General features: G+C 48.0%; 2 protein-coding genes across 5 annotated transcripts in view; one reads left to right on the top strand and one right to left on the bottom strand.

Annotated features, from left to right (window-relative positions):
- LOC140713166 (uncharacterized) overlaps positions 1–16,812 on the top strand; it is a 46,156-nt gene extending 29,344 nt beyond the window's left edge. Inside the window, exon 5 of the mRNA XM_073022529.1 lies at positions 4,989–16,812. The gene's annotated coding sequence lies outside the window, so the exon portion shown is untranslated. The remainder of the gene's footprint in view (positions 1–4,988) is intronic.
- The window catches only part of KCNQ1 (potassium voltage-gated channel subfamily Q member 1), a 395,418-nt gene that overhangs the window by 170,678 nt on the left and 197,004 nt on the right, over positions 1–27,736 (bottom strand). For all 4 annotated transcript variants that reach the window (XM_037998840.2, XM_008008132.3, XM_073007231.1 and 1 more), the window contains exon 11: positions 17,696–17,816. In XM_037998840.2, coding sequence (XP_037854768.1) covers positions 17,696–17,816 — 121 coding nt within the window. The remainder of the gene's footprint in view (positions 1–17,695; positions 17,817–27,736) is intronic.

Below are 27,736 nucleotides of genomic sequence, written 5' to 3'. Positions count from 1 at the left end.
GTAGCAGCAGTCTGGCCCCTTGTGCTCCTCTAGCACCCGTCTGGCCTAACAGGCCCTAGTGTGCAGCAGGGACCATTTTCCTATCACTGTCTACAGCATCTGGATAAGAATGGAGAGAAAGGCAGATTTCAAAAAATCTAATCTGGGATCCTATGCATCCTAAATAATCTTATGAGGATGCACTTGTACTTTTTCTGATGCTGATACTATTCATTCCAACTCACCTCCCCATCACCTTTGTCAAGGCACTGTGAATTGCATGGTACACATGATCACAATGGATGGAATGGCCATCATGAGGTATAGCAATACATTTAAGTAACCTTGTGTCACTACTATAGGACAGGCACCTTTCTGCATACTTTACACTATTAATTTGTGTAATCCTCATAACAACCCTGTGAGGAAGGAACTCTTATGATTCCCATTTTACAGGTAAAGAAACTGAGACTGAGGTTAAGTGACTCACTCAAGATGTAGCAGGTAGAAAGTAGTGGACTTAGGATATGAGTTCAGACTCCTAGACCCTGCTCTTAGTTCCTATCTTTGGCTATGGATTAGTAAAGGAGAGCACAGCCAAGGGGGGACAGGCAGCTGTAGTCCTCTGGACCAGATTCACATGTTTGGGGCTGCATTGCTACAGGTGGCCTAACTCAGACATGGAAACTGAGTCGCTGCTGCCCAACTCATGCCATGAAACCATTTTGGCCTGCACAGCTTACAATAGCACTCTAGCTCTAGCTATGGTACTTTATGGTATTAGTGGGTTTTTTTGGTGGTTGGTATGGAGGAGGGGCTGGGCTACAAGTTTTAGGTTATGTTTCTTATTGTAGGTTTTTAAAAATTCTTGAATTAGGCCTATTTACTCTTTTATTCTCTATTGAGTTAGCAAATTCGGTTTTTCCAAGATGCCCTGAAAAGTATGATCATACATGTATATAAAATGGTCCCTGGGTCCAGCTGGCAACTCCTGTACACCCCCGACCTGGATTCTGCCTTCCGTGAAGTGAGCCTTGAAAGAAACAAGTGCTCATGCTCCCTGACATTATTAGTTGCCAAGATGAAGCCTCAGTCCCAAACACCCCAGCTTCCTGTCTAACTCAAGAGCTAATCCTGTGTTTAAATCTTAAGAGTGTTTAGATCTTAGGCCATGCCATGAATTCCCCTGGTTGACTGCATTGTGAAAATGAGCTTCCTATTATTGGCTCTTAAGCAATGGAGATGAGGGGGAGTCCTGCTACACAGATAAGTGCATCATAAAGTTACATAATTAAAATAACTGAGTTCTGGCCTATCAACAGACCCATCAGCAGTCCAGAATAGAGTCTAGAAATGGACACAAATTAAATGAGAGTTTGAAATATGATAAAGGTAGCAGTTGAAATTAGTAGAGAGATGATGATATACTCAAATAAATAGTGTTGGGACAACTGGACAAACATGGGAAACTAAATTGGATTTAATTACTATGCCAAAATCCAGATAAAGCAAGGATTTAAATGTAAAAAATGAAATAAAAAATGATAGAAGAAAACATGGAAGAATTTATTAAAACAATTCCAGGATGAGGAGGTTATTTCAAAATTTAAGATAAGAACCTCAAATCATAAAAGACTGACACAGTTGACTATGTGAAATTAAAAAAATTCTGCCACCAAAAAAAATTATAGAAAAAGCCAAAATACCTAAGGAAAATTAGGATAAAATATTTTCAATGAATATGACAAAGCAAGCTTTTTACAAATCAATAAGACAGGATGTTTTACAAAGTCCAAAGGGTATGAAGAGATAGTTCACGAAAAAGAAAAAACAATGATTTTAATCATTTGAAAAGATAAAAACCTCATTTCCAACAAAATAAATGTAAAATAAAGCTCCATTGTACCATTTCTCATCTATGAAATTAATGAAGATAAAAACCTGATTATACACTCGGTAAGGGTGGGGGAAGCAAGTGCATTTGCGCAGTCATAGTGATGTAAATGGTATAGCCCTTATTTGGCAGTATCTATCACAACATAAACGAATATTTTAATCCTGCTGGAAATGGGGGGAAAGGGAGGATCTCTTAAAGTAAATCCACTGAAAATGGAGACCAAAATTTTACAATAGAGATATTTGATTGGGAAGTTATTTTGAAAAATAACAGTAGTTAAAATATTCTTTTATCTCATATGTAGTAACAGTTGTTAAGAGTTACAATTATGTACCCACTTTAGAAAAACACAAATCCAGAGGGGATTTTGGTTTGTCTTTTGTAAAACATTATATGGTAACATCTGAGGGCATCTTTTATACTTGGAGAGGATGTTGGCAGCACTTCCACAGAGAGGATCATTTTTTGTAGAAGTATGGCATGGTTTCACTGCTTGACCAAGAGGCCACCTGCATCAATTATCATCTCCTCTGCTGTCCTCTGAAATGCTTATCTAGGCATCAATCTTGGTTTCCTCTTCAACTGATAACTAACTGGTCTACTCTGCCCAGTCTCTATTTGATAAATTCTTTGATATCATTTTCTTTAACTTGATGAAATCTCCTATTTTGGCAAGATTTACAGTTCCTCTTTATAAGTTCCTCTTTACTTTGTGTGTGCTTTATATTGTCTTTGGTTGACAAGAGACAGCCAAAGAGATCAGTCAGCAGAGATACAAGTAGGGATAAGATGGATAGGGAGAAATAACAGTGTTCAATAGGGAGGGATGTTTCGGGGAAACTAATTTCATAAGTGGTCATTTCAGCAGTGAATATATTTGAATGGTTAATGGCTGTTTTTTAGCTGCCCTACATATCCATCAATAGAGGATCTGTTCCATAAATCACGGCACAATGAAACTCTCTGCAGCTGTTAATGAAAAGGAGATTTGCTAGATGTCTTAATACAGATCCATCTCCAGAACATACCAGCGTCTTTTAAGTGGTGCACATTGGGGCTGAATGCTTACTAAGAAATGAAAGGCTCCCCAGTCAAAGCTGACAAGGGTCATTACAGCATGACCCTTGTGGTAGATCCCAGCACAATACACTGGCCATCACTCCATTCTCTTCAAATGTCCTGGGGTTGCTTCATACAGCAGACCATCATACCCTCAGCCACTATGCATGCAACTTGGCTTTCTGCTTCCAGGCTGTAGTCCAGTTAGTGCTCCCTTGGAAATACTCAAGACCTTAAGGAACTATCCATCTGTGAATCTGTGAAGCTACCCATTTCTTAGAGGCCTCTTTGGAGAGCTGACTGTTGAATACCCAGTATGATGGTCCTTAGCCTTCTTAAATCTTTCCTGTACCACTACCTCTATGCCTTTTGCCAAGTCCAAGTGTTCACCAGAAATGGAATTGATACCAGAAAGACGACAGCTAACAATCTGAGCAGAACAGGGAGCACGTCCTATCTGGGAAAAGCCCAGCCCATTGGGCTAAATCTCTAACAGAACACAGAGACTATGCTTCTTCCAATTATACTGGAAGCCCAACCATAAGACAACAACACTTCAGCTACACTGTCCAGAGCTATCACCTGTTCACATGTGTGTCTGTATACATGTACACACACATTTTGAAATAAAAATGCTTCTCAGATGTAGTGCACCATAATAAATCAGCATCATATGTACAGCTCAAAAAGAAGTATGGCATACCTATGAAAGAAGTCAAAGGCAAAGTGTAGAAGAATACATATAGTATGTTACCATTTGTATAAAAAGGAGCTATATCTACTACGTACATGCACACACAGACACACATATATTTGTTTATATAAAATATGTCTGGAAAGATGCAATAGGAAAGTGTTGAGTGGTAACCTTTAGGGAAGGAAACTTGGGAATTAGGGGTTGGGTGGGGAGAGTGTTATTTTTCACCCCTTTTGTACTCTGAATTTGTTTTACCATGTGTGTAAAGACTGTTTTATAATTTTTGTAGCACAACACTTGAATACATAAAGCACGATTGGCTCCCCAGAAGGCAGGTGTTGGCCAGGCTGTGGATGCACGGTAGGGCAGGGTGCAGCCCTGCATGCGCGTGTATGCCCTGCAGGCAGCAGCTCCCCGCACACAGTGCTGTGAGTCTCTGGTTCATGTCACTCTGTGGAGCAGGGGCTGCTCCAGCACAAAGAGGTTTTTGACAGTGAAAGGCAGAGCCAGAGTCAGGGCAGGCCCTGGGCGGGCTCCCAGAGAGCCCAACCACCCTCTAATAAGGGGTGCTCTCCACCCTATCTGAGGAGCCACTGGGATCTCCTAGGAAGTGAAACTGTTACGTATGTCTTATTACAGAATTTCAAGTGGAATGATTCTGAAAGAAATGTGTATGGCATGTTGTGACTGCTGTGTCTCATGAAATATTTAAGTTTTTATGTAACTTTTTTCCATTTCAGATCATCTTTTATTTTAACACAAAATGACAATATATTTTTCAATTGATTTGCCTGATGTCTGTATTTAAATGTTTTCTAATGCACACACGTGTTTTAAACTCGTTAAGAAAATATGACTTAGATCCCATCCCACTTTCATGTTTTATATTGCCAAAACTCTGCTTTTGGGAGGGGTGAGTTATCTTCACTTCTGAAACAGTACTGCTTGGGAGCTGGTTTGGCCCTGGCTATTCTGGGGAAATGACACAATATTGACCTAGGAGGGGCCCTAATCTTTCCCCACTAGAGCACTACCTCTAATAGGGGGAAGGATGGGAGAAAGAGGCTAGTGAACCCACCTTCAGGCCTGTCCACTCAGGATATGCCCACACTAGCCTCTCCAGGGGCTCTGCCCTTGGCATCCCCGTCCCCCACCTGGGCTCTGGCAGAGAAGTCGGGCGGGAAGAAGCCGGCTGAGTGCCCGCCACTGTAAGAGGAAACGAAGAGAAACAGCTCCAGTCAGCCCCAGAAGCGAGGCCTGGAAAAACTCTGCAGCTGGAGCTAACACAAAGGACTTTTCAGACCCTGCAGCCAAGGTGCCCAGTGAGCTTTTTTTTTTTTTTTTTTTTTTAAACAGCTATTAGGGTGACAAGCCTTTCCAAAGGCCAGCAGTTGGCGAGAGTTTCCAGGAAGCTGGTCTGGCACTGGGCTGGGATTGGAGCAACTTTAACGAGTTAAATTCAGAAGGAAGGAGTCATCGGGAAAGGTTTAAGGTTCAACAAACTTTTCAAATTATTTTGCAAAAAGTTCTGGCTTTCCAATTCAAAGGCATGTTTCGCTGTGACTGTTTTAAGCCAGAGACTATTTAAAAGGCAACGCAACCAGCACGCTTCAGATTCACTCACTCGAGGTATTTGTCTAAATCCTTGGAATGGGCTTTGCAAGTGCCATCTAGTACCTAGTAACACTGGGGCCATCTTACACATCTCGACAGGCAGCCCTCCTCCCCATGTGCCTCCCCCCAGCCTTCGTGGTCGCGCGCGCGCGCGCGCACACGCACGCATGCACCTTCCCCAAGCAGGAAGCTGCTCTTTGCCAAGAGCGAATGGAATTCAGATTTCCAGAGGGTGTCCTTGGCCTCCAGCTCCACGGCTGCATGATGAAGAAAGGTCCTAGTGTGTGTGCTGGGGGCTGGGAGAGAGGGGCCTCCAGCTCTGCTCACATCTATCTGGGCCCCAAGAAAAACCCACAACTGGCTGTGCTCTCCCCAGCCACACCCAGCCTCGGTCACATTCCTTCCCTTCCTGAGCCCACACTGGGTGGCCCCAGCAAACCAGCTTCCACACCTCCCTCCCCACCGGCAGGGAGACCTAGCCCAAGCCCCCATAGGACAGCCAGCAAGTACAAATGAGGGGCTGCACCCGGACCCAAAGAGCCAGAAAGCACAGAGGACCCCCTCATGCCTCCCCACAACACTGGGCCTCCCTTGTGGCTGCTGTCAGTCATGAGGAAAGAGACACACTCCCTTGTCTAGCACCCCGTGGGCTAAGCTCCCATGCCTTCCTGTGCCTGCTTTCAGGAAGTCCCTCTTCATATCTAACGTTGACTCTCCTGGCTGTGGTGCTTGTGGGTCTGGGATTGAAGGGCCATCACTGCCTTTTGCACCAGAGCTTCCCAACATACCAGCAAGAAAGGACTGTACCCCTTCCCCTGTCCAGTCTGGGCCTTCCAAGCCCTGAGATTCAGCATCGTCAGGAATTAAACATTTGTAGGAAAACCAGGGACATGAGTCAGGGTGTTCATCAGCAGTAGCAAGGTGGGTAGCCTGGTCACGTTTAGCTTCTCATTAGCCCAAGTAATAGGGCCTTGCACCTGTGTGGCCAGGGAGGGGATAGGCTGAGAGCTATCTTTCTAGAGGCTGTCAGCATCAACAAGTGGTTGTGACAAGCAGGAGTTTGTATGGCTTTTCAGGTGTGCTGGCTCAAGGAGGCCCCACACCAAGTTGGAACCTCCAGGCCTGGTGCCTAGGCAGAGGGTGGGCTAAACAAAGGCCAAGGGGAGTTCTGCACTGTCACTTCCCTTTGTTTGGTAATAAGACTGTTTCCAGAAGCTGGCCTGGTAGCCTGTGGGATTGTTTCTCTTGAGATTTCTTCTAGGGGAGAAGGTGGCCAAGGCTTTGCAGTCTGCATCACCCAGTCCCCAGAATATACAGGGGACTCAGCTTGCCTAGTCACAGTTCGGCTTTTGGCCTTGGCTCCAGGGCCCATTCTGATCCTTGTGCTTGGCTCAGGGATGGTCAGCACGCCTGCCCTGATGCTGCCTGCTGGGGTCTCCTGCTGAGTACCATGAAGGCCTGCTGTGGCCTGAGAAGCCATCTTCACGGTCTCTTTTGGCCAGCCCCAGACCCTATATTTGTTCAAGGAATACATTGATTCATTGGCTTCTCCTTTAGGCAAGGCCTGCAGTGGACTCAGCTGGGGTTCATTATTCCCTGCCACCTGAGGTGGGCCTGCATGAGGCCCAAGGCCTCAAGTGCCACATACTGCTCCCCTGACAGGTGGCTAGGGTATGACACTCAAGAAAATGGCCAGGCAGAACCTGCGTTGGAGTCACTTGGTCCAGCCCTTCTGAAGGGGACTGGTTGGATCTGGTGCACGGAGGAGACACGCCATGCTGGACCAGCAAAAAAGCCTAGAACTCAGAGTCTGGAACCTGACATCTGGCCTTGGCTCTGCCATCAGCTGACTTGTGTCCACTGCGCAAGGTCCTATCATATCTGGTCTTAGGGCTTCCATTTACCCAGAGTCCTTCCATCACCTGACACCTGAAGGGATGCTTTCCCAATCAAAATTCAGGCCATGTGGTCTGATAAGGCCACCTTCCAGTGTGGAAGACAGGCTGGTAATGGAGGGGCCTGGGAGTATAGAGCTCCTGGGCACTGCCATGGAATGTGGGGACCTTAGGGGAAGGACATCTCAACTGAAGCTTTTCAGAGCCTCTGGGGTAGACAGTTCTGTACTCTCATCCCCTAACCCATACCAGCCTGAGCTCAATCATACCAGCCTGTGAAGGCTGCCCCACCACACTGCTTCTGCACCCAACACACCAGGCTCCCTTGAGCTCCCACCTGGAGCCCACACACCCAGCTGGTGGGGTTCATGGGGCAATTCAAAAAGAAAAGCAGAAAAAAGCATTCGAGTATTTCAGACTGGAAGGAATTCGATTTAACTTAACGAATCAAGACATGAACCTAAAGAAAACACTGAAAAACAAGCCCACCTTTGAAAGGCCCAAAGAGGGAGGATTAGGTGGGAGAAGAAAGGTCCCCTTGGGGCAGAAGACAGTTGTTCAGTGCAGACCAGGGACCGGGGGAGGATGCTGGACTTGAGTGCAGATCAGGCCAAGGTAGGGAGAGAAGCCCAACACACACTCAAGGACTTGAAGTCAGGGGTGCTATCTAACTTTTTAGCCCACTCTTTCTACCACAGATACAGAGACTAGCTGCCTGAGGAAGCATAGCAGGGCCCACAGACTGGCTGCCTGGTGCTGCCCACCTCCTTTCCAGGGCTTGGCTCCCTGGGGCCAAAGGCTCAGACCTGTAACCACAGTGGGGTTGCAGGGATTTATTTGAGGGAAGAACCCTGACTGGGTCAGAATGAGTATGTGCATGCATGTATATGTGTGTAGCTCATCCTTGTTCTCTGAAAAGTCCTGCCTACCACCTACTTACCAAGTACCCTCTACTGCCCTTGCAAAATCACTCCTCTCTGCCTCAGTTTCCCCAGCAGGGCACCACAGGACACTGCTGTGGCAAAGTTTATACTTAGGGTGCAGTGCAGTCTGATTTCGTATGAATGCTCAGTGCCAAAGACTTAGGAGATAAGTCAGCCAGAGTCAAAATTAACCTTTGAAAAATCCCTTGAATTGGCCCTAAAAATAATTCCTTTCTCAGATCTTTGTGTATATCCCCTGCTGGGTTGCTCTTCTGCCCGCTGAAGTGGGAGAATCTCTGGGTGGACATCCAGGGTACCCTGGGAGAGGCATGCCAGGTGTTCCTTTACTTTTTTCAGGATATTCCCAGTGTCATCTTCAGAGGGAGCCTCTGAGGCTGTAGCCACACGTGGGAAAAGATTACTTATGGAGAAGATCAAAGGCTAAGGGGCTGGGGGATGGTGGAGATGTCTGATTCTGAGGTCAGACCTGGACTCCTGTCTACCTCTGTCTCTCTGCCTTTTATTTTTCTTCCTCCTCTCCCAACAAGGTCCTCTTTCTAAGATGGCACCTCAGGCCTCCCATGGGACCAACCAGGCCTTACAGACTAACTGCCAGACTTCCTCCTGCTAGCCAGTCACTACCAAGGACGTGTGCCTCAGATGCAGCCCCTGTCCATGACACCAGCATTGTCCCTACAGGGCCTACATATCTGAAGCATGAATGCCTAGTCAGGGGATCTGGGGCACCATGAGAAGGCGTGAAGCTGGATCTGCCAATTTGCATGCTGGGAGGACAGGTCAGCCTTGTCCAGGCAATCCAGAAGCCTTCCCAGTGGCCCACTGGCCAGTGAGGACCCTTGACCTCCTTGCCTAGTGGCACCAGGTTTATGATGCACATAGAGGCTGAACTTGAAGAATTCTTATTGCAGAGGGCAGCCACAAGAGCCACTGGTCAGTGCCCAGATAATCTCTGCAGACTGTTCCCCCCCCTGTTCCATGGGCCACAGAATCCCTTTGTCTTGTTACTGCTACACTGCCTTCCTACCAATCTTCAGGGTTCATCTCTGCCTCTGCCATGCATATCCAGGCTCCCCCAGAGATTGTGTGTCTGGGAATGAGCCCTGGCTTCTGCTACTGTCTCCCAGTGATACTGGCAAGTCCCTATCCTTCTTGAGGCTTCAATTTCCCCTTCTGTGAGCCGGGAGGACTGGCCCACTAGATGCTCTCTGAGGGACATACCAATGATGTGGGCTGTGTGTCTCAGCCAACAGCAGCATCCCCTTCTAACCCCAACACAAGAAATACACATAGTAGGTGTCTGGTTAATGCTCCTGGAATTTCAGGCTATACTAAGCACCTGAAAGCCACTGAGTCTGAACTCTGCTACCATATTTGAAATTATTTCTCCATTGGGCACCTACGGGTTGCCTAGAGACAGGCTACCATGGTCTTCTTCCCTCGCCCGTCATGTGCAGGCTCAAAGGCAGGTGAGCTGCACAGCTCGCCCTGCTCTTCACTCTGCTTGAATGTGGGTGCTGGCCTTGGCAGATGGGCCCAACAGTGATGAGAACAAATGACATGCATACTGGGGCACCTGTGACTGCAATGAGGCACAGTCCACTGATTCTGCCTCCAGCCCCCTCCCCAGAGCAGAATAGTGAGTGCTAGATTTCTGCCTGTACCTCCATGGGCGCCCCAGCAGCTCCTGAACCCCATTCCAAGACTTGAGGTTGTGACTTGGGGACCTCTAGACTTCCCTTCCCTCCACCTAACTCCAGACTGTCCTGAAGCTTGGAACTCACAGGCCTCTAGGCACATCTTATTCAGGACAGCAGCTGACAGCCATATGTTGTGGCCCCATTTGTATCCCACGGTAACTCATGACCTGGCAGTTTCAAAAGCTCTCAGGCCAAATAAGGAATGTCCCCACAGGATCTCCCATCATAAAGAGACATTTTATGCTGGCTAATATTTTCAAGCATTTCCCTGAGTCAGGTATGTGGCTAGATGCCTAACACCATCTCCTCAAAGCCTTACATTAATACTGTGAGATATACCCCCAGTGTATACAAGAGGAAACTGAGGCTCATAGAGATTAGGTGACTGCCCCAGTGTCCTGTGGGCAGGATGAAATGACCCTAGCTGGCCAGGGCTCCCTGACAGACCTGGTCCCTGGATTCAGTGAACATACACCAAACTATCAGCTGACAAAGAATGAATCTGACAAGCTGTTCATGACCACCACACTGAAAACTACAGGGCAGGGTAAAAGATATGAAAGTTAACCTAAATAAACAAGGGACACACGATGCCATGTTTCAGGAGCTCCAATACTATAAGGATATCCATTCTCCCATGCCCATCTAGAGTCTGCTACACCTAGAGGAGACTTTCCATGGCAACTGGCATATGTATGGTGAGGCAGAAACCCTACAAAGACAGCAAAGCCGGTGATGAGGAAGGAGAAGCAGTCAGAGCCAGCAGGACCAGCTGTCAAAACCTGTTAGCAAACTGCAGTGAGAATGAAACATGGCCCTGGCCACAAAGAACAACTTGAATCTGACCAGTGGCACCAAATAGGGTCCAGAAACAGAGCCACATGTAGCCAGTGAGCTGACTGTAAAGACACTGATACGGCAGGGTAGTGGGGAGAGGACAGGCCTTCCCATGCTGGGTGCTGAGCCAGACTGGATATCCAAGTAGGGGAAGAGTGGACCTTGACCTCGGCCTCACATTGGACACAAAAATCAATCCCAGATGGAGTGCAGATCTACATGGGAAAGGTGAGCTAATAAAACTTTAGAATAAACCAGAATATCTTTATGACCTTGGAGTAGTCAAAGCTTCTTAAATAGGACACAAACAGCCCTATCCAGAGAGGAAATGTTTGATTAACTGGACCACATGAAAATTAAGACCTTCTGTTCATCAAAAGACACCATCAAGAGAGGAAGAAAGCAGCTTGCAGAGGGGGAGGCAATATTTGCAATGTGTGTGTGTGTGTGTGTGTTTGTGTGTGAGAGAGTGTTTGAGTGTGTGTGTCTCTCTCTCTGTCTGACAAATGACTCCAGAATATATAGAACCATAAATCAACATAAAACAGGCAGAAGATGTGGACAATTTATACAGAATGATGTATCTGACTAAATGATAACATGGAAAGAGACTCAACTTCATTAGTCCACAGGTTACTGCAAATTAAAATCACCATTTGATGCTGCTGGACATTCACCATCATGGCTAAAAAGGAAACGGAAAATGCCAAGTGTTAGGATGTGGAGCAGCCAGAATGCTGCCTGTGGGAATGAAAACTGGGATGACTCCTTCGGGAGACTGCTGGGTAGTATTCACTAAGAGTAAACATATGCCCACCCAGGACCCTGCAGCTCCACATATAGGCATATATTCCCCAGGAATGCAACCTGATGCTCACCAAAAGCATGTACAGAATATTCTTAAACAGCAACCTATGCCAGAAACTGCCTGCTGGCCACAGGTGGTAGAATGGATGAATGATGTAGGCCATGCACACAGTGGAGCACCAGACAGCAAGGAGCACAAGGGAGCACTGCTCCCTTCAGCCCCACAGAGAGGCTGCCAGTCATCAAATTGAGTGAGGGACACTGGACACAAAGGTGTATGAGTTGCATCATTCCCACCGCATAAAGGTCAAATGTGGATAAAGTTGGTCCTTGCTGCTAGAAGTTAGGCTTGTGGTTAATCTCAAGGTCAGTGACAGGAAATGGGAGTCTGAGAGGCTTTCTGGGGGTTCTGTTGCTTCCTCTGGGTGCTGCACACTTGGGTCTCAGGGACTGAAGATGCCTCAAGCTGCACATTTGAGACCTGTGTACTAATCTGTGTGTGTGTCACCCTTTAACTAAAAGTTTAACATTACCACCCTATAACAGGGTAGCCCAGGTGAGCCCAATTAGAGAGGTGGCTAGTCCTGGACTTCAGGGCTGCTAGGCCCAGTCCCATCCCACTCCCTCACTTAAGGGGACATGGCTCTCAGACTCCTGACTAGGTCACCTCTGTGCTTCAGCCTCTAGATGCTCTGCAGTTCAATCTCCCCTTTCAGGTCTAGGCAGAGCACATAAGAGATCTATATGGGATGTGCCCCCCCCCCCCCCCCACCGCCCCGACCCGCTGCCCCTACTGCCAGAAGTGTCTCCATGACAGTATTAGTGCAGTTGTGAAGTCCTTTGCCTTCCAGCCACCTCTGTGGTGTGAATGTTCTCTCTGTCACATCCTCCAACACTACCCGCTTGGCTGAGGACCTGAGCAGCATCGTGGCTGGGAGTTCACAAGTGGAGAGGCCTGAGCCTGGCCAGAGTGCACTGGGGCAGGGTGATTTGGATGGCCCTTCCCTTGCAGAGGAAGTGAGAAGCCTCACTGCTTTCCTCTGGGCCATCCACCTAGACAGTGTGGCCCTCTCCCCATAGCAGCAGCCCTAGAAGGCTAGCCACTTCTTCCTCACATGCTCAGATGGAGGAAGTGAAGTTTGGAAAGGTTAGGGGGCCACGGGGGGCCGCCACAGCTGGGCTGATGCAGGCTGGGAGCCAGATTGAGGGCATCTGATTCCCAATCCCATCTCTTTCCCACTGAGCCATTACGCCTCGGTTTTAATTTAATTAGAAGAACATTTAATCCCCCCATGCATTTCAGAGACGGGTTTGAGCCTGGCTGGGGCTATGTGGGGCTCTGACGGGGATCCTATGACTCATGCAGCCCTGCACAGCCCTCCCGGGCGGGCCCCCAGAGGGCTTCCTTGGCACCTCGTGCAGACAGAGGTGGTATGAAGCTTTGCAGAAGACAGGACACTGATCTAGAAAGACAAAATGGTCTCATCTGTTCTTGACAAACCCCTCACTCATCCTTCTGGACACTGGTCCCAGAATGGCCTTTCTGTCCTTTCCCACCAAAGTTTACAGGGAGAGAAACATGGTGAGGAGCTTAGACACTCACAGAGCTGCAGTGCCTGGTACCCTGGGGTCTGTGGGAGTGGGTCACAGTGGGCCTGGATGTCTCCAAAATGTCCCAGGCCAAGCTGGTCCCATCAAAAGAGCTAGCCCCCTGGTCCATGGAGCCAAATTTGGGGCCACCCTTGTGACGTTTGCCCTTATTTCCAGACGGCACAGACTGGCCCTGTCCTTGCTGACAAATGCAGAATTCAGGAGACATTAGTAGTGATGTGGATGAAAGCCAGGCCACAGCGGCCTTGCTGGAAAAGAGCAACTTGAACGTCTTGGCGTGAGATTCTGCAGGGTCCAGGAGAAAGTTGAAGACATGGAAATTCTAATTAACGCACACGGGGCTGTTTTTGCTCAAGGATTTGCGAAGCTGTCATGTCGCAAGAGGCCAGGCAAGCACATGCTTGCCAGGGAGGCGCTCACAGTCACCTGGTGGGGGTCTCTGCAGCTTTCCCTCTGCCTTCTTTCCACCCCCTCTGCCCAGCCTCAGGGCTCCTGGTCCTCCCCCATGCCCATCTCAATGGGCAGGGTGCTCCCTGAGGGTCCCCCTGGAGAGTGGGACTGGGGGCAGTATCTGTTAACCTCAAACTGGGGCTTGCCCGTCTTAGATGCCAAAACAGAAGAGACGGGAGCCCTTCAGAGAAACCACATGACTGGGCTGGGCAGAGCCACAGGCTGCAGGGCTTATGGGCCTGTCTTCTTGGTCTGTCTATCTCAGGTATCCATGTGCAACCAATGGGGCAGACGTGTGACTTCCAGGCCAGTCCTGGCTGGCTTGGCAGTTGGGGATGCAGTGTGAGGGAGGATTTCACAAAAATGGTTTAAGCCTCCCAAGGTTGCTGGGAGAAGCTCACCCAGGTCACACCTGCACACAGCCCCCAAGTTCAGAGACGCCGATCCTCAGGCCCCTAGCCCTGTGCCTCAGCACTGGCGCAATGTGCCTGCAGTCCTTGCCTCATCTCAGGCAGGGTTGAATGAGTGGCAATCCTAGTGCTTCTCCGTGCCTGCGGCCTTGGGGGTTCTGGAGAGGAAGAGACCAAGAGGGCTATACATGCCCTACTCCCTCCTGGCACCATTTGAAAGGCTTGGGGAACTGGTACTAAGGGCTTTGAGAGCCAAAGGAGGACACAGCCGTGCAGCCTGAGTGTGTCCTAGCGGGGGTTTGCTGAGCAGACGCTGGAAAGATGAATGGAAATCTGATAGCTGCGGATGAGTGACAAGGGCATTCTAGATGGCAGGTCACCACACGCAAGGCACAGGGATGCACACAGGCATGGCACCGTCCCCACCCACTGTCATGCCAGTGACCCTTGGTGAGCAGAGGACAGTGAGTGGGTCAGAATCCCAGGAACTCATCCTGGCTCTTGGAGTACAGGGCTCCTCTTCTGTCATGGGGGTTCTCCCCAACTGCCCATGCAGGCCTACTGTCTCTACTTCATGCCTTTCCCTCAGAAGCCCTGTCGCATGGTTCTGGGTGGGAGACACAGGCTCAGAGAGTTTGAGGCTGGCAGGAACTCTGTTGTGCCCCATTGAACCTAGGAAGACAGCTTCTGCCTGAAAGGTGTGTTTGAGGCTGAGTCCTGGCCGCCCAGAGCTGGTTAAGGGTCCTAAGGCTGAGCAGTAAGGCCCACCTATAGGATGGGGTGCAGCGAAGCCACTCTGTCTCCTGAGTACCCCGTGCCTCATCTTGTCGTGGCTCCCTAGCTTGCATCAGGCCTGCTCACCCCCACCCCACCTCTGGCTAGCAGGCCCCAGAAAGAGGAGCTTCGCCCAACCCCAGGGACCTTCCCGTAATCAAGGCTACAGTGACCTCACCTCTCTGGGGCCCTGCGGGCGGGGAGAGCTCGAGATGGAAACAAAATGTGTCTTTATTTATGTTTTTAATTTGAATTCTGGAATTGGCCCAGCATGGTAATACATTTAACATCAGTAAAATGCTGAAGAAAAATGGAAATTTTTTTGTTAACTGCCTCCCACCCACTCTGCCCCCAGTGAGACCCCAGCACACATCCCTGTTCCTTGCACACACCAGGGCGTGTGCCTCTCTTCCCAGTTCAGGGTCCATGGGGCCAGGCTGCCCACAGGAGCTTCGCTGCATCCCTGAGCAGCTGGAGCCGAGTTTAATTATGGGCATCAGTCACTGGTCAGGCTGTATGGGAGGTGGAAGAATGCAGCCCCAATGCGGGCAGAAGACCTGCACGGCCCCCACACCCCTGCCACCAGGCGGTTTGGGTCCTGAGGAAACAGGGTGCCCACTGCTGCCAGCCTTCCCCCCCAGGTGGAGTGGGGCCTCTACCCAGCCTGTATCCCTGGAGGAGCGTGGGTTCCTAGGCCCTGACACTATATGTGCCCACTCTCCCCTGCAGGCCTCTCTGGAGGGACCGTACCCTGACTCCAGCCAGCTCCCCTGACGCCTCAGCCCTGAGTTTTCCTTGACCAGAACACAATGCCTCAAGGTGGCCCCTTTGCAGCAACCTCCTTGTTCTTCCCTCTCCCAGTCCCCTCTTCAGATCCCTCACCCCAAGCCCCATGCCTGGGCTCCTTCCTGCCTTCCCAGGCTGGCTCATATCCAGCAGTCACTTTTGGAACAGTCTGCTCTGAGAGAGGCCTTGGTAAGTTCCAGGGTAGGGACCTGGTTGGGTGATGAATGCAGTCTGTGATCTGCCTGGGCCCACTTATCACTGGAGGCCATGGGAGTGCCAACCTGAAAAGGCTGCAGGATCTTGCAGAATGATAATGTGCCAGACCCAGAGTGGGCAGAGAGCTTGGGGATGGGTGTTCAGGCCCTGTCATCCTGGAATGGAACAAGAAACAGCCCAGTGTCCTAGATGACACAGCCACAGAGGCTTTGGGTTACCCCTGGGGCAGGTGGGTAACCTCTGGCTCCAGGGAGCTTGGCATGTGCTGATAACAGCACTAGCAGCCCTCACTCCCATAGTGGTGATTTACTGGGCAGCTGCAGGTTTGGCTGTGATCCACATAGTGCCTGGTCTCTCACCACCTTCACCTGCAGGGGCCTTGCAAGACCCAAGAGTTGGTAAGGCCTGGCTCCCCAGCTAGATGGACTGTGGGTGATGGCCCTCTCCTCCCAGTATGACTTTTTGCATGTCTGGAGGCCGGTCTGTGACCAAGAGAACCAAGGTGAGCGAGAGCTCCAACAGGAGGAACAAGCAGCCAGAAGGATGAGAAGGGACAGTCCCTGTCTGAGGGGACAGCCAAGAGGCAATACAACCACTGCCACCTGTATTGCACACAACATAAGCCACTAAACTCTAACACTGATCACTTTGGAGGTCCGTCACGTCCAGGACTTGGTACAAGCCTTGGCCACAGTGTAAACCATCATTCTGTCTTTTGGTGCTGACCTGTACCTGGGCAGCACATCTGGCTACCAGCCTGCTCACACCTCTGCTCCTGCCTTTTTACCCAGCCAGGAGGGGCCCAGAAGCTTAGAGCCTATTCTCAGGGTGTCCATGACTAGTCACCCCTGCTTTCCAGTGACCTGCTGGCTCCCTTGGAGCCTCTTCATACCCTACCAACCATGAGGTACTGCCAACCTGTCTGTGAATTGGGGGGGCCTGGAAAGATGGTGGGCAGGTCCCATCTGATCATAATTACCCCTTAAGACAGCCACTCCTTCCCTGGAGGTGGCCTCATTCTGTCTACCTAACCCTGCCAGTTCTCTGGTTACACCTGCAGCCCCCCAGCACCATGGGTCACAATTTCCTTAGTGATTTGCAAGGCCAGGCCTGCACTTGGCTGGCTGCAAAGGCAGGAGTCCCAGGGCCTCACTACGACAAAGACACACATGGCTCAGGACAACCTCCTGACCCTCAGAGAGTACAAAGAACAAAACACCGTTTAGAAAAACGTCGGTAGAGAGAAGGAGAGTCCCCGCAAGTGGCCCTCAGAAGGGCTGCAAGTGTCACTCACAGGTCCTGACACAAAGACATTTATCAAGGGGAATCCCCAATGGGTTGGCAGCCAGAATGGAACTGTGGCCAGAATGGACCTGAGTGCCCCACTGACCCCACTGCATGGCTGTCACCGCTGGGCACCCCAGCGGGGAGCACTGAGTCACATGTCGCAGGGGAATCACACCATGGCCGGGCACCGGGGATTGGCCTGGCCATGCCGTGACGGCGGGGGAGGATGGGCATGCATCCCAGGCCAGCTGTGCCTCAGGGGAAGGCCAACTGGAAGGCGTGGAAAATCAGCCATTTCCTCCACCTGAAGGAGCCCCTGAGGACAGCAGCAGCAACTGGCAGACTGCACCCAGCATCTGCCCCGTGGCTTTGGCCAGGGTTCCACTGGGAAATGCTAAAAAACAAAGTCGTCTGTTTTTTGGGGGGCAGGGGAGGGGGCTCGGGGAGAGAAAAACAATCTCAGACTCTCAAAGCATGAAAACAAGTGGAAAATGATCAGTCTGGTTTTCCATAAGTCAAAACAACAGGATCATGTTCCCAGACTCAGTGGGAAGTGCCCTTGCTCTCCTCTCTTGCCTGGTGCCTCGGTGCTGGGGCCAGGCAGACGGCTAGTGGTGGGCGCTAGGCGAGTAGATAGCACTCTGGCCAGAGGGCAAGCCTTCCCCAACACCAAGGCTGACTCCTTGAGCCCCAGTCCCCTCCAGCCCAGCCCTTCACACACATGTAGGCACTCACTGTGAGATGTGGGTGATGGGTGTCAGCAGAGTCTCCCCTTCCAGGTCCAAGTCCTCAGCGAAGCTGTTGGTTCTCATGAAGTGGGGCGTGCTCACTTCCAGCAGTGTTGGGCTCTTCCTCACTGAGGAGAAAGTGTGGGGAGAGCAGGTTAGGCCTCACACCCAACCTGCCAGTCCCGTGGAGCCAGGCCTGTGAGCTTCTAGGGCCAGGTGAGGAGTGGAGTTTGTGCCTGGAAGCTCCAGCCCTGACAGTCAGTTTTATAGTGGGGTGCTGGGGTGGGTGGGTGTTTAAGATGGCCCCAAAGTGCCTGACATTTCAGTGTCTGAGGAAAGTAAAGGCCAGTGAATCCTCTTCAGAGTGGTAACTGTGCCTGGGGCTGTGCTCAGGTGTCAAAGACTCTCCCTACCTCAGGTTCTGGGCCTCTTCCCACGTTTTATTCTTGGGTCAAGAATAAAACAGAGGTGACAGGCACAGGCCTAGTATGGGACAACAGCTCCCACAACCACACATTGTCACACTCATACACTGACGGACCAGTGGATCAGGAAAGATGGGGTGATAGGACCTCTGACCCATGAGGAATGGCAAACCTGGGAGGTGGGGGCAGCCACAGAACTCCTTTCTCAAAACACGATGCCACATCAACCAGTTGCACCCCCAGTGAGGCACAGGAGTCCCTCCAACAGCTGGCTTCACATTCGGATTCCTGGGCCCACCTCTGCAGCTTTGACACAGGAGCTCAGGATACTGATCCTTATCACTCCCCACTCTCTGTTCACACTATCAGTATTTGCTCTTGGATTATATTTGTCTTCATTTAAATATTTTATTGCAAAAGGATTAAGTACTCATCTGTAGGAAGTGGAATAAATCGAATATTCACAATGGCTTTCTTCCCCCAAGGTCAGCACTGTTAACTGCCAACTATATCCCTAGCCCCCACCCTCTCTGCTCATCTGAGCAGCAGATGCCAGGTAGGAGTTGCTTTTATACACATCAGATGACACTGTTCTTGTCACTCTGTAACAAAAGCTCATTTCATTTTTCTCTAGGTATGTAGGCATGGATTTAATGATTGTAGTAGTTGCATAATAGTCCACAGTTTGGATTGGCCACAGCTGTCCATTCTGTATATCATGGACATTCAGGCTCTTATAGTTTTAAGCTGCTTATCCTTAGTAATTTTAATAAATGTTGCTGGATTGCTTTCCCAAGAAGTTGTAGCAATTCAGGCTCCCTCAGCTTTCCCACATCCATGCCTGAATGAACTGTTGAATGAAGCCCGAATGAAGGTTGTCAGCACCTTTTGCAGGGACTACCAAGCATGGATGAAAACTAAGGCATTGCTGTTATTTCCGTCTGTGTTGAATACCTTTTATGGGCTTGGCATCTATTTGGGTTTCCTCTTGCAGAATTGCCTGTTCATATCCTTTGCTCACTTTTGTTTATCACTTTGTAGGAATTTTCTATATATTATAGACATTAACTCCTTGTTATATGAGGCACAAGTATCTTCCGCAGTCTGTCTGTTTTTTCACCTGAATTATGTTGCTTTTATCCTAGAAAATGTTTTGTTTTTAAAGTGATACATCTTTTGCTTTATAAAAAAAGGAAGGTTTTCCCACATCAGAGTAATACAATTCTCTCTTAAATTTATTCCTAATTTAACTGTTCGAATGTGTTGTATGTATACGTATGTATGTATGTAAAAGTTTTAATGCATTTAGTATTTATGCCTGATGTGACAGATGATCAACAATTAGAAAATGAAAATTTAAAGGGTACTACATACAACCTTACTAAAAAATAAAACGTAAAACCACAAAATGTCTTGAAGAAAACATAAAGAGAAAATCTCCAGGACCTTGGATTTGGCAGTGAATTCTGAAATACGAAACCAAAAGTTTAACTCGCAAGAGAAAAAGAATCAACAAATTGGACTTTATCAAAATTAAAAGCTTTTGCTATGCAACAGACACTGCTAATGGAATGAAAAAGCACAGACTTGGAAAGAATATTTGCACATCACCTATCGGGTCAAGGACTTGCACTCAGAATATATAAAGAATGCTTACAACTTGACAATAAAGTGAACAATCCAATTTTAAAAATGGATTATAAATAAGCACATGAAAAGATACGTAATTAACATAAATATGGAAATGCAAATTAGAATCAAAATGAAATTCCATAAATTAAAAAAAATTCAAAACCTGACAATACCAACCACTCTTGAGGATGTGGAACACATAGAACTCTCATATGTTGCTGGTGGGAATGCAAAATGGCACAGTGACTTTAGGAAATAGTTTAACAATTTCTTATAAAGTTAAACATACACATACCATGTGACCTATCGGTTCCTTTCCCACCCAAGTGAATTGAATTTTTATGTTCACAAAAACTTGTACATAAATGTGTATAGTAACTCTGCTCATAATTACCAAATACTGGAAACAATGAAGATGTCCTTCAACAGGTGAATGGATAAGCAAAATGTGGTATATATTCATGCAATGGAATACCACCCAGCAATAAAAAGAAATGAACTAATGATTTATGCAACAACATGGATGAATCTCAAATGCATTTTGCTAAGCAGTGAAAGAAGCCAGATGCAAAAGAATACATATTATAGAATCCCATTTATGGGACATTCTAGAAAAAACAAAACTACAGGGACATAAAACAGATCAATAGCTGCCAGAGGTTAGGGGATAAGTACTTGACTTCAAAAGACTCACCCCAGGGTATTTTTAGGGGTATGGAACTTCTCTGAATGATACTGGATTGTGGATACATGACTCCAGGCATTTGTCAAAGCCCACAGAACTGAATCTCAAAGAGTGGATTTTACTGTATGCAAATTTTAAAAATTAACCCAGATGTTGGAGGACCCTAAGATGGAAAGCAGACTGTGATAAGCGAATTCTATGTGTGTTACAAACAAATGACATAGCAGTGAAAGGAAAGGAGTAGGAGAAGCTGGCATGTGTTGCTTTCAAAAACACTGTTTTGACTGGACACTCTATGGTTAAAGCAAAAGTCTGTCATAAACACTCTAGTAGGTAAATTTGCTTCACATAGGGTACTATGTGTACAATAAGGTCGCACAAATAAGTAAATGAACTGTAGGTAATGGGAGCCAGGTTTCTCGCTGTCACAGAAAAAGCTATAAATAAGTTTTGGGGGAGGGGGCAAGGATGAACTCTGGTCAGAAATGTCAGTATGAACTCATGGTTAGCTTTATATAGATATAGATATGTAAAGATGTATGTGTACTCAGGTTACATACATACATATATTTCCTAGCTCTGTCCACTGAGAGGAGATAGAAGCAGTGATACCCTAGTAGCCACGAGCATACCCCGTGCCTAGATCCAGGTTTTTTATTCATTCTCCAATAAAAGGAGCCCGGGCCCTCTGGATGAATGGATGATTCTAGGGCTAGGGTAGGGAAAATAAAAGATGAGCCTGAAGTATTATCAAGTGCTAGAAAAGAAGGAAATGCTTAAAAATAAATGAAAAGGATGGGGGACACGTCAAAAGGACACATGAACCCACCAATGGCCACAGCTAGAACAGTTTGAGCAACAAAATAAATAATACTGGACTATAACTCAAAAAATAAATACTGCCGAATCCACACTGATAAAATTAAATAAATAATTGGAGGAGAGGGACGACTCTTCCTTACAAAGGAATTCCAAATAAAAAATGTAGAAGGAATGAGGAAAATAGAAGTACATCACAGTAATATTTGCTGCAGGAAAATGATCCACAAATGAATGCTGAAATTAGTTGGTGAAACTCAGAAACTTCAAAGTTTCTTCCTTGAAATATATTCATTGCTGTGGTAGTTTTAACACACATTTTCAGATTTTTTTTTGACACTCTCCTGCAGGACGTAGAGTTGAACCCCACCTTGAGTGTGGGCTATAGTTAGTGACTCGCTTCTAAAGACTAAACTATGGAAAGGGAAAAACAGCAATTCACTTACAGTGAAGGAGCCTGGCCGACACCACTTTAAATGACTGGCTCAACGTTAATATTACCAGTGATAAACCATGTTGATGTCATGTTCCACAATGAGGAAAACATCTCACTTCATTGGCATTCTTCCCCTAACCCTATAACCCTGGTCTAGTCCTGAGAAAACACCAGACAAACCCAAACTGAGGGACACTGACACCTGACTGGTATTCTTCAAAAGTGTCAAGTTAATGAAGAACAAGACAGAAGCCCGTCATCGATCAGAGATGACTAAAGAGACATTCTCAATAAATGTAATGATAGATCCTAGATGGGATCCTGGAACAGAAAAAGGACATTACTAGTTAAACTGGGCAAATACAAATAAATTAACAACTCTAGCTTAATAGTGTACCAATGTTAATTTCTTAGTTTTGGTCAATGTACCATGGTTATGTAAGATGCTAACGGGAAGCTGGTGAAAGGGATATGGGGACTCGTTACTATTTTTATTTCTCTTCTGCAAATACAAAATGTGAAATAACAAGTGAAAACAGAAACCGTATACAATAGCACAAAAGTACTAATTATCTAACTAAGGATATGCAAGAACTCTATGGAGAAAATTGTAAAACTTTAATAAGAGACAATGAAGAAGATATAAATGGAGAACTATGCCTTCATTCCAATGACTAGAAGACTTAATACTGAAAAGATTATCTCTAAATCTTAATAAATCTCTCCAAATCTTAATAAAAATCTCAAGGCTTCTGTGTGAGAACTTTGGCAAGCTGATTCTAACAGTGATTTGGAAGTGCAAAAAGCCAAGAATTGGCAATATTCTTGAAGAACACGGTGGGAGAACTTGCTGTACCAAACATCAGTACTTCTTCCAAGGCAGTGATCATTAGGGCAATGTGGTATTGACACAGAGAGAAACAAATAGGCCAATGGGACAAGATTGAGCATTGGGAAATAGCCCACACAATATGGAAGCTTGCTGTGTATCAGAGGTGGCCTTCACATCCTGGGAAGAGGATGGACTTTTCAATCAAATGTTCAGGAGCAGCTGGATACCCACACTCGAAAAACATTAAGTTGGATCCTTAATTACCTCACATCATACACCAAAAATTCATTCTTGTCATTCCAGGGGATTGAAGACCTAATTATGGAAAGCAAAACTATAATGGTCACATGACCGAATATAGAAGAATATCTTAATGACATCAGCATTAGGATGGTTTTCTTTTTTTAAAAGAAGCAATAACCATAAGAGAGAAGACTGATTAATTTGACATTAGAGTTAAGACCCAATCATCAAAATACATCTTAAAGAGTGAAAAGACAGTGCCCACAAAATACAAAGGACTCCTACAAATCAATAGGAAAAATATAAATGACTTAATAGAAAATGAACAATAGACAAAGTAGCACATCACAAAAGAGGAATCCAAAAGGCTGATGAGCATGTGGAAAGGTGTTGCGCCTGACTAGCAATCAGGGAAATGTAAATAAACTCAGGAGCTCATGGCCCGTGGGGGCGAGTGGCAGACTTCCAGCAGGAAACCACACAGACATTACTTAGTCACAGCCAGGAGAAGGGCTCAGAGTGAAAGGGCTCTGTGCCCATGACATCCTTAGAGAGACCAGGGAAGGACCCGTAAGGCTTGAAGAATGTGTGCACATTCAGAGACCCACAGGTCTGGGACCTGGCAGAAGCATGTTACTGCCCCCATTTTAGAGATTTGGGGCTGAGATTCAAGTACCCTGGGTTATATAAAGCAGTTGTCAAGTGACATAGCTAAAACGTCATCCAGGATTCAATTTTTTTTTTAAGGAAAGAAAAAGAAAAAAACATATTTCGATGTTTGCATCACTTGTATATAGAAGGAACGATGGAGCAGAGGCTAGAATGTGGAGTTGCTTTCCAAACACCCATGATGACAAGTGCCATCTCCAAAGCCTGAGGGCCAAGGGTAAGCCACCTGACCCCTGAGAAAGGTTCTGCCCTGGTGTTTTAGGAAATGAAAATGTGCACATCAGTTGGCTGCCCAGAGTGGGTGGGACCTGCACCTGCCAGAGAGGAATGTGTGCTTTTTGGTTTAATCGTGGGAAAGGCATATGGGGCCCCTATAGCAAGGGGCAGAGAAGGACTCCACAGGTTTGTTTTTCCAATTCAAGAGGAGAGGTTATTGTCTGTTGGCTTGTGTGTTGGAGACTGTGGGGCCTGCTTTCTCCACCACAGGGAGGCAGTGACCAGAGCCGCCACCTCTTTCCTGTTTTCACCTGTGGTTATAGTCAGGTCAGGCATCTAGGAGAGCATGGAGGGGAGCTGGGGGTGGTTTGGTGGGGATTCAGCTCTTTCCAGACACACTGGTGCTGCCTCTTTCAGGCCAGGGCTTGAGGGCAAGTGCTGTGCCCTAACAAGTCTTGCTTGTCATCCCCACCTCTGAACTGGGTATTTCACAGCCTGAACTCACATCTGCAGAGAAGGTTGAGCCCATGATGTACTTGAAAGGGCAGTTCATCTGGATATCCAGTCTCTGCAGGAGGTACCGGAGCAATGCCAGGTACCCTTTGCTGAACTGCCTGGAGTGGCTGGCCCTGGGGACAAGGAGCACAGCATCCTGGTGACAATGAAGTCACACTTTCCTAAGACAGTCCTGGTTTTTGATGCTTTAATTCTTTGGCTGCCTTTGCTTTGTCAAGGCCAGGATCTGGGCCTAAATTTTCAGGGCAGAACAAAACAATTTTGTTTTCTAGGAAAATGGGAGGTCTGGGATGGCAAAGGCAGCCTTGGGCGTGGCGACTACCCCAGCTGGGGACGCTGGCTGCCAAGTCTCACCCTCTCAGGAGAACAGGAATCAAACTCAGCACAGCATCTTCCTTTCTAATCAGTGGTCCTGCTTGATAGAGGGATTTGAATTTTATTTTATTTTTTTAAAATACAGGCACAGAAAAAAGACTAAAAGGAAACAGATCCAAATGTTAACTTTGTCTTCGGGTGAAGGGACTTTGGGTAATTTTCATTTCCTTCCTTATTGTGTCTGTGTTTTCTATTTTGGATGATACTTTTCCAAGTCAAGAAACAATAATTTGTGGAAGTCTCCTGTACTGTGCCTTGCTCTCTGGCCCACGACCCTGTACATCTTATCCTAGAGTTGCCAGAATATGTCCCTCTACCTGGCCTGGAGCTGCCCATGAGGCAACACAGAGCTCTCCTATCATGAAGGTCTTCGAGGCTCTCTGTTCCCAAGAAATTCTGGTCTCACTTCCTCTGCCTTCTCATCGAGCCCCAGCCCCCTCCCTGCCCAGATTAGGTCAGCATTCAAGCCCCAAGTCCAGCCTATGGCAAAGCTCAAAGCTCCAGCCCATCCCTGCTGCCCTCTGCCCTCAAGAGACTCTCGCCAGTGTCTGGGCCTTTCCTGGTAACTTCACCCAGCCACTCATCCCCTGCCCTTCCCCTCCTGATTGATTAAAATCCTGCCTAATCTCCCAGGTGTAACCCAAGCCCTCTTCCACAAGCTTTCCAGGGCTCTGGAGATGCCCCCTCCCCTGTACGGCTGCAGGGCTTATGTGTGCCTGGCACTCGACACGGGAACGTTGCCTTCTGCCTCACCCATGTCTCTCCAGGGTTTGGCACAGGCGAGTTCCCTGAGCCAGCCTACTTCACAGGGATGAACAGAAGCTCTCCCTATCCTTCGCAAGTAGAAGCCCCCTCCCTGGCCCCCTCAAGAAATCTCCCCCTTTCAGTGGATTCACCAAAGCCCTGCAGATCCTGCACTGTGAAGGAGAAGCCCTCCCCAGGGGCATCCGGACAGCTGCAGCCAGGCCCTGCGTGACATTGCTGAGCCGCAGCCCCACAGCCTGTGCCAGCTGCCCATGCCCGGCTCATAGACCCCGAGCCAGAGTGGCCCCGCCACCACCTGTGTCTCCACTCAGAGGCGAGAAGTAAGGGACATGGATGGAAAGTGTAAAAGCCATTCCCACAACAGCTGCCAGGAACAAGGCGAGGAATGGAGTGAAAATGTATATTCACAGCTGGCACCCAGTTCCGCTTAGGAAAATACCTTGCTTGAGTGGACACCTGTTGTTTTTGCCGGCCCAGCAGCCAGGCCTGGCTTCTGGGAACAGCTTCTCAAATCTTCCTTAGGGGGCTCCTCTTTTCCCACTCCTAGTGTGCAGTGTTGAGGTACCCTCTGGCCAACCCCAAAGGGGTCCTTGTGGACCTTGCCTCAGCCATTGGAGGTACAGTTGCAGGTCCAAGGATGGCTTGTACCCCAGCTGAGGTCAATAAGAACCTGGCCTTAGATTCTGGCAGGAATCCTGGGGAAAGCGATGACCTCGTTCTGCTGGGCTTCCTGAGCTGTTGAATGCAAGCTGGTGGCCATTTTGCCCCTTTTAGAAAGTAGCTGCCTAAGGATACAGCCATCCCATGGGGCCAATGGATAGAGAGCAAGGGAAAGGGAGAACAAAAGATTGAACGGGGAGGGAGAAGGGGAGTGCAAGAGGGGGAGAGTGAGAGCAAGTGAGCAAGATCATCTCAGCTCTGGGGTCCAGCTGTGTCTGAAACAGCTGTGTCCAGCTGTGTGAGCCAAAAAATGTCCCTTTTGTGCTTAAGCTTGTTTGAGTTGGGGTTCCATCATTTGTTACCAAGAGAGTCTTCAGGAATGTGCATGACAAACTTGGGGGTGAGGTGTGAGCCTAAGGACATGGGCCTGGGGGCAGTCAAGGTTACAAAATAGCTGAACTGCTCTGCACTGCCCCCACTAGTTTTCAGGGCAGAGGGCAGGGAGAAGGCTTGTGGGAAAGAAGCTGGCCTGAGGCCAAGGCCCTGGCCCTAACCCTGCAACAGCACAGGGAACTCTTGGAAAAGGGACTTCCTAAGGTGGGACATAGGCTTTCTACTGCTGTGAGGCAAGTCCTCATCTCCCCAAACCTTCAGTGACCCTCTCTCCACACCCTGCTGTATGAGGATGTTTGATGCAAATTATGGAACACGTTGGATCTCACATTGGATCAAAGATGTGCAGAATAGTTTTGCCTCAAGCATGACAGCGATGTGACACAGTCAAAGATGATTTCCGGGATCCTGAGAAATCCCAGGGAGGATGCTGGGCTTTCTAAAACCCAAGTTTAGGATACTGAGGACCATCCCCACACCGCCAAGCACTTCTCCTTAGAATGAGTATAGCAAGCCTCAGCATACACAAATCTCAGAGTGAACGGAAATGGCTCTGCAGGCCCAAGGGTGGGGTCTGAGTAGCGGGGGCGCTGAGGAAGACAGGCAGTGACAGAGCCAGGACAGGGTCAACCCTGAGCGTGAGTGAGCCCAGGAAACGGAAAGAGAGCAACACAGCCACCCACACAACTAAAATCGACCCACCCGGGTCTCCATGCTGCAGGAAGTTACTGTCTAGGTCTCCCAAGACACATTTTCAGGGGAAGGTTCCAGGCAGCAAGAGCAGCGCTAGGAAACTTTAATATACAATGGAATCTGGGTTAAGCACTATCTTCTCCAAGAGTTGAGCTCACAGGACATTCCCCAGAAACCTCTGGAGAGGTGGGGAGGAAAGTTTCTGGAGGTCTTTGGATGAAGAAAACAAAAAAGTGGCCTTGATTTTCAAGGCAAAATTACACAGGAAGAAAAAAATGTTTTTAATCTAATTAAGAGCGATCTTTTCACCTTCATCACAACATCACGGAAATGTGCCAGTTCTTAACTTCACACAATAATCAAAGCAATTAGTGAGGGAGAAGCCTTGGAAACCGGTGCAGATGTTCTCAGAATGTTTAATGGGGAAATGAGTTGCAGGCCTCATTCTCAGCATCCGGCTCCAGGCCCTGGCTACCAAATCCAGACATCTGCTGGGGCCCCACCCCCAGGCCCCGAGGGCGCGGGCTTGAGAAACACAGGTCCCTTCCCAGGCCACCTCCCAGCCAGGCCAGATCTGGGGCCGAGAGGCTCCCTATAGCTTCTCAAGTTGGAGCCTGGACACAGTCAGAGCCACCCCAGAACTGGGGGGAGGCTCAACATCAAAATTATGTTAACAACTGATGTCAAAA

Source organism: Chlorocebus sabaeus, chromosome 1 (assembly GCF_047675955.1).
Source record: "Chlorocebus sabaeus isolate Y175 chromosome 1, mChlSab1.0.hap1, whole genome shotgun sequence".
In the NCBI taxonomy this organism is placed as follows: domain Eukaryota; kingdom Metazoa; phylum Chordata; class Mammalia; order Primates; family Cercopithecidae; genus Chlorocebus; species Chlorocebus sabaeus.
The sequence above is the reverse complement of the archived record's forward strand: the minus strand, read 5'-3'. Positions and strand labels throughout refer to the sequence as shown.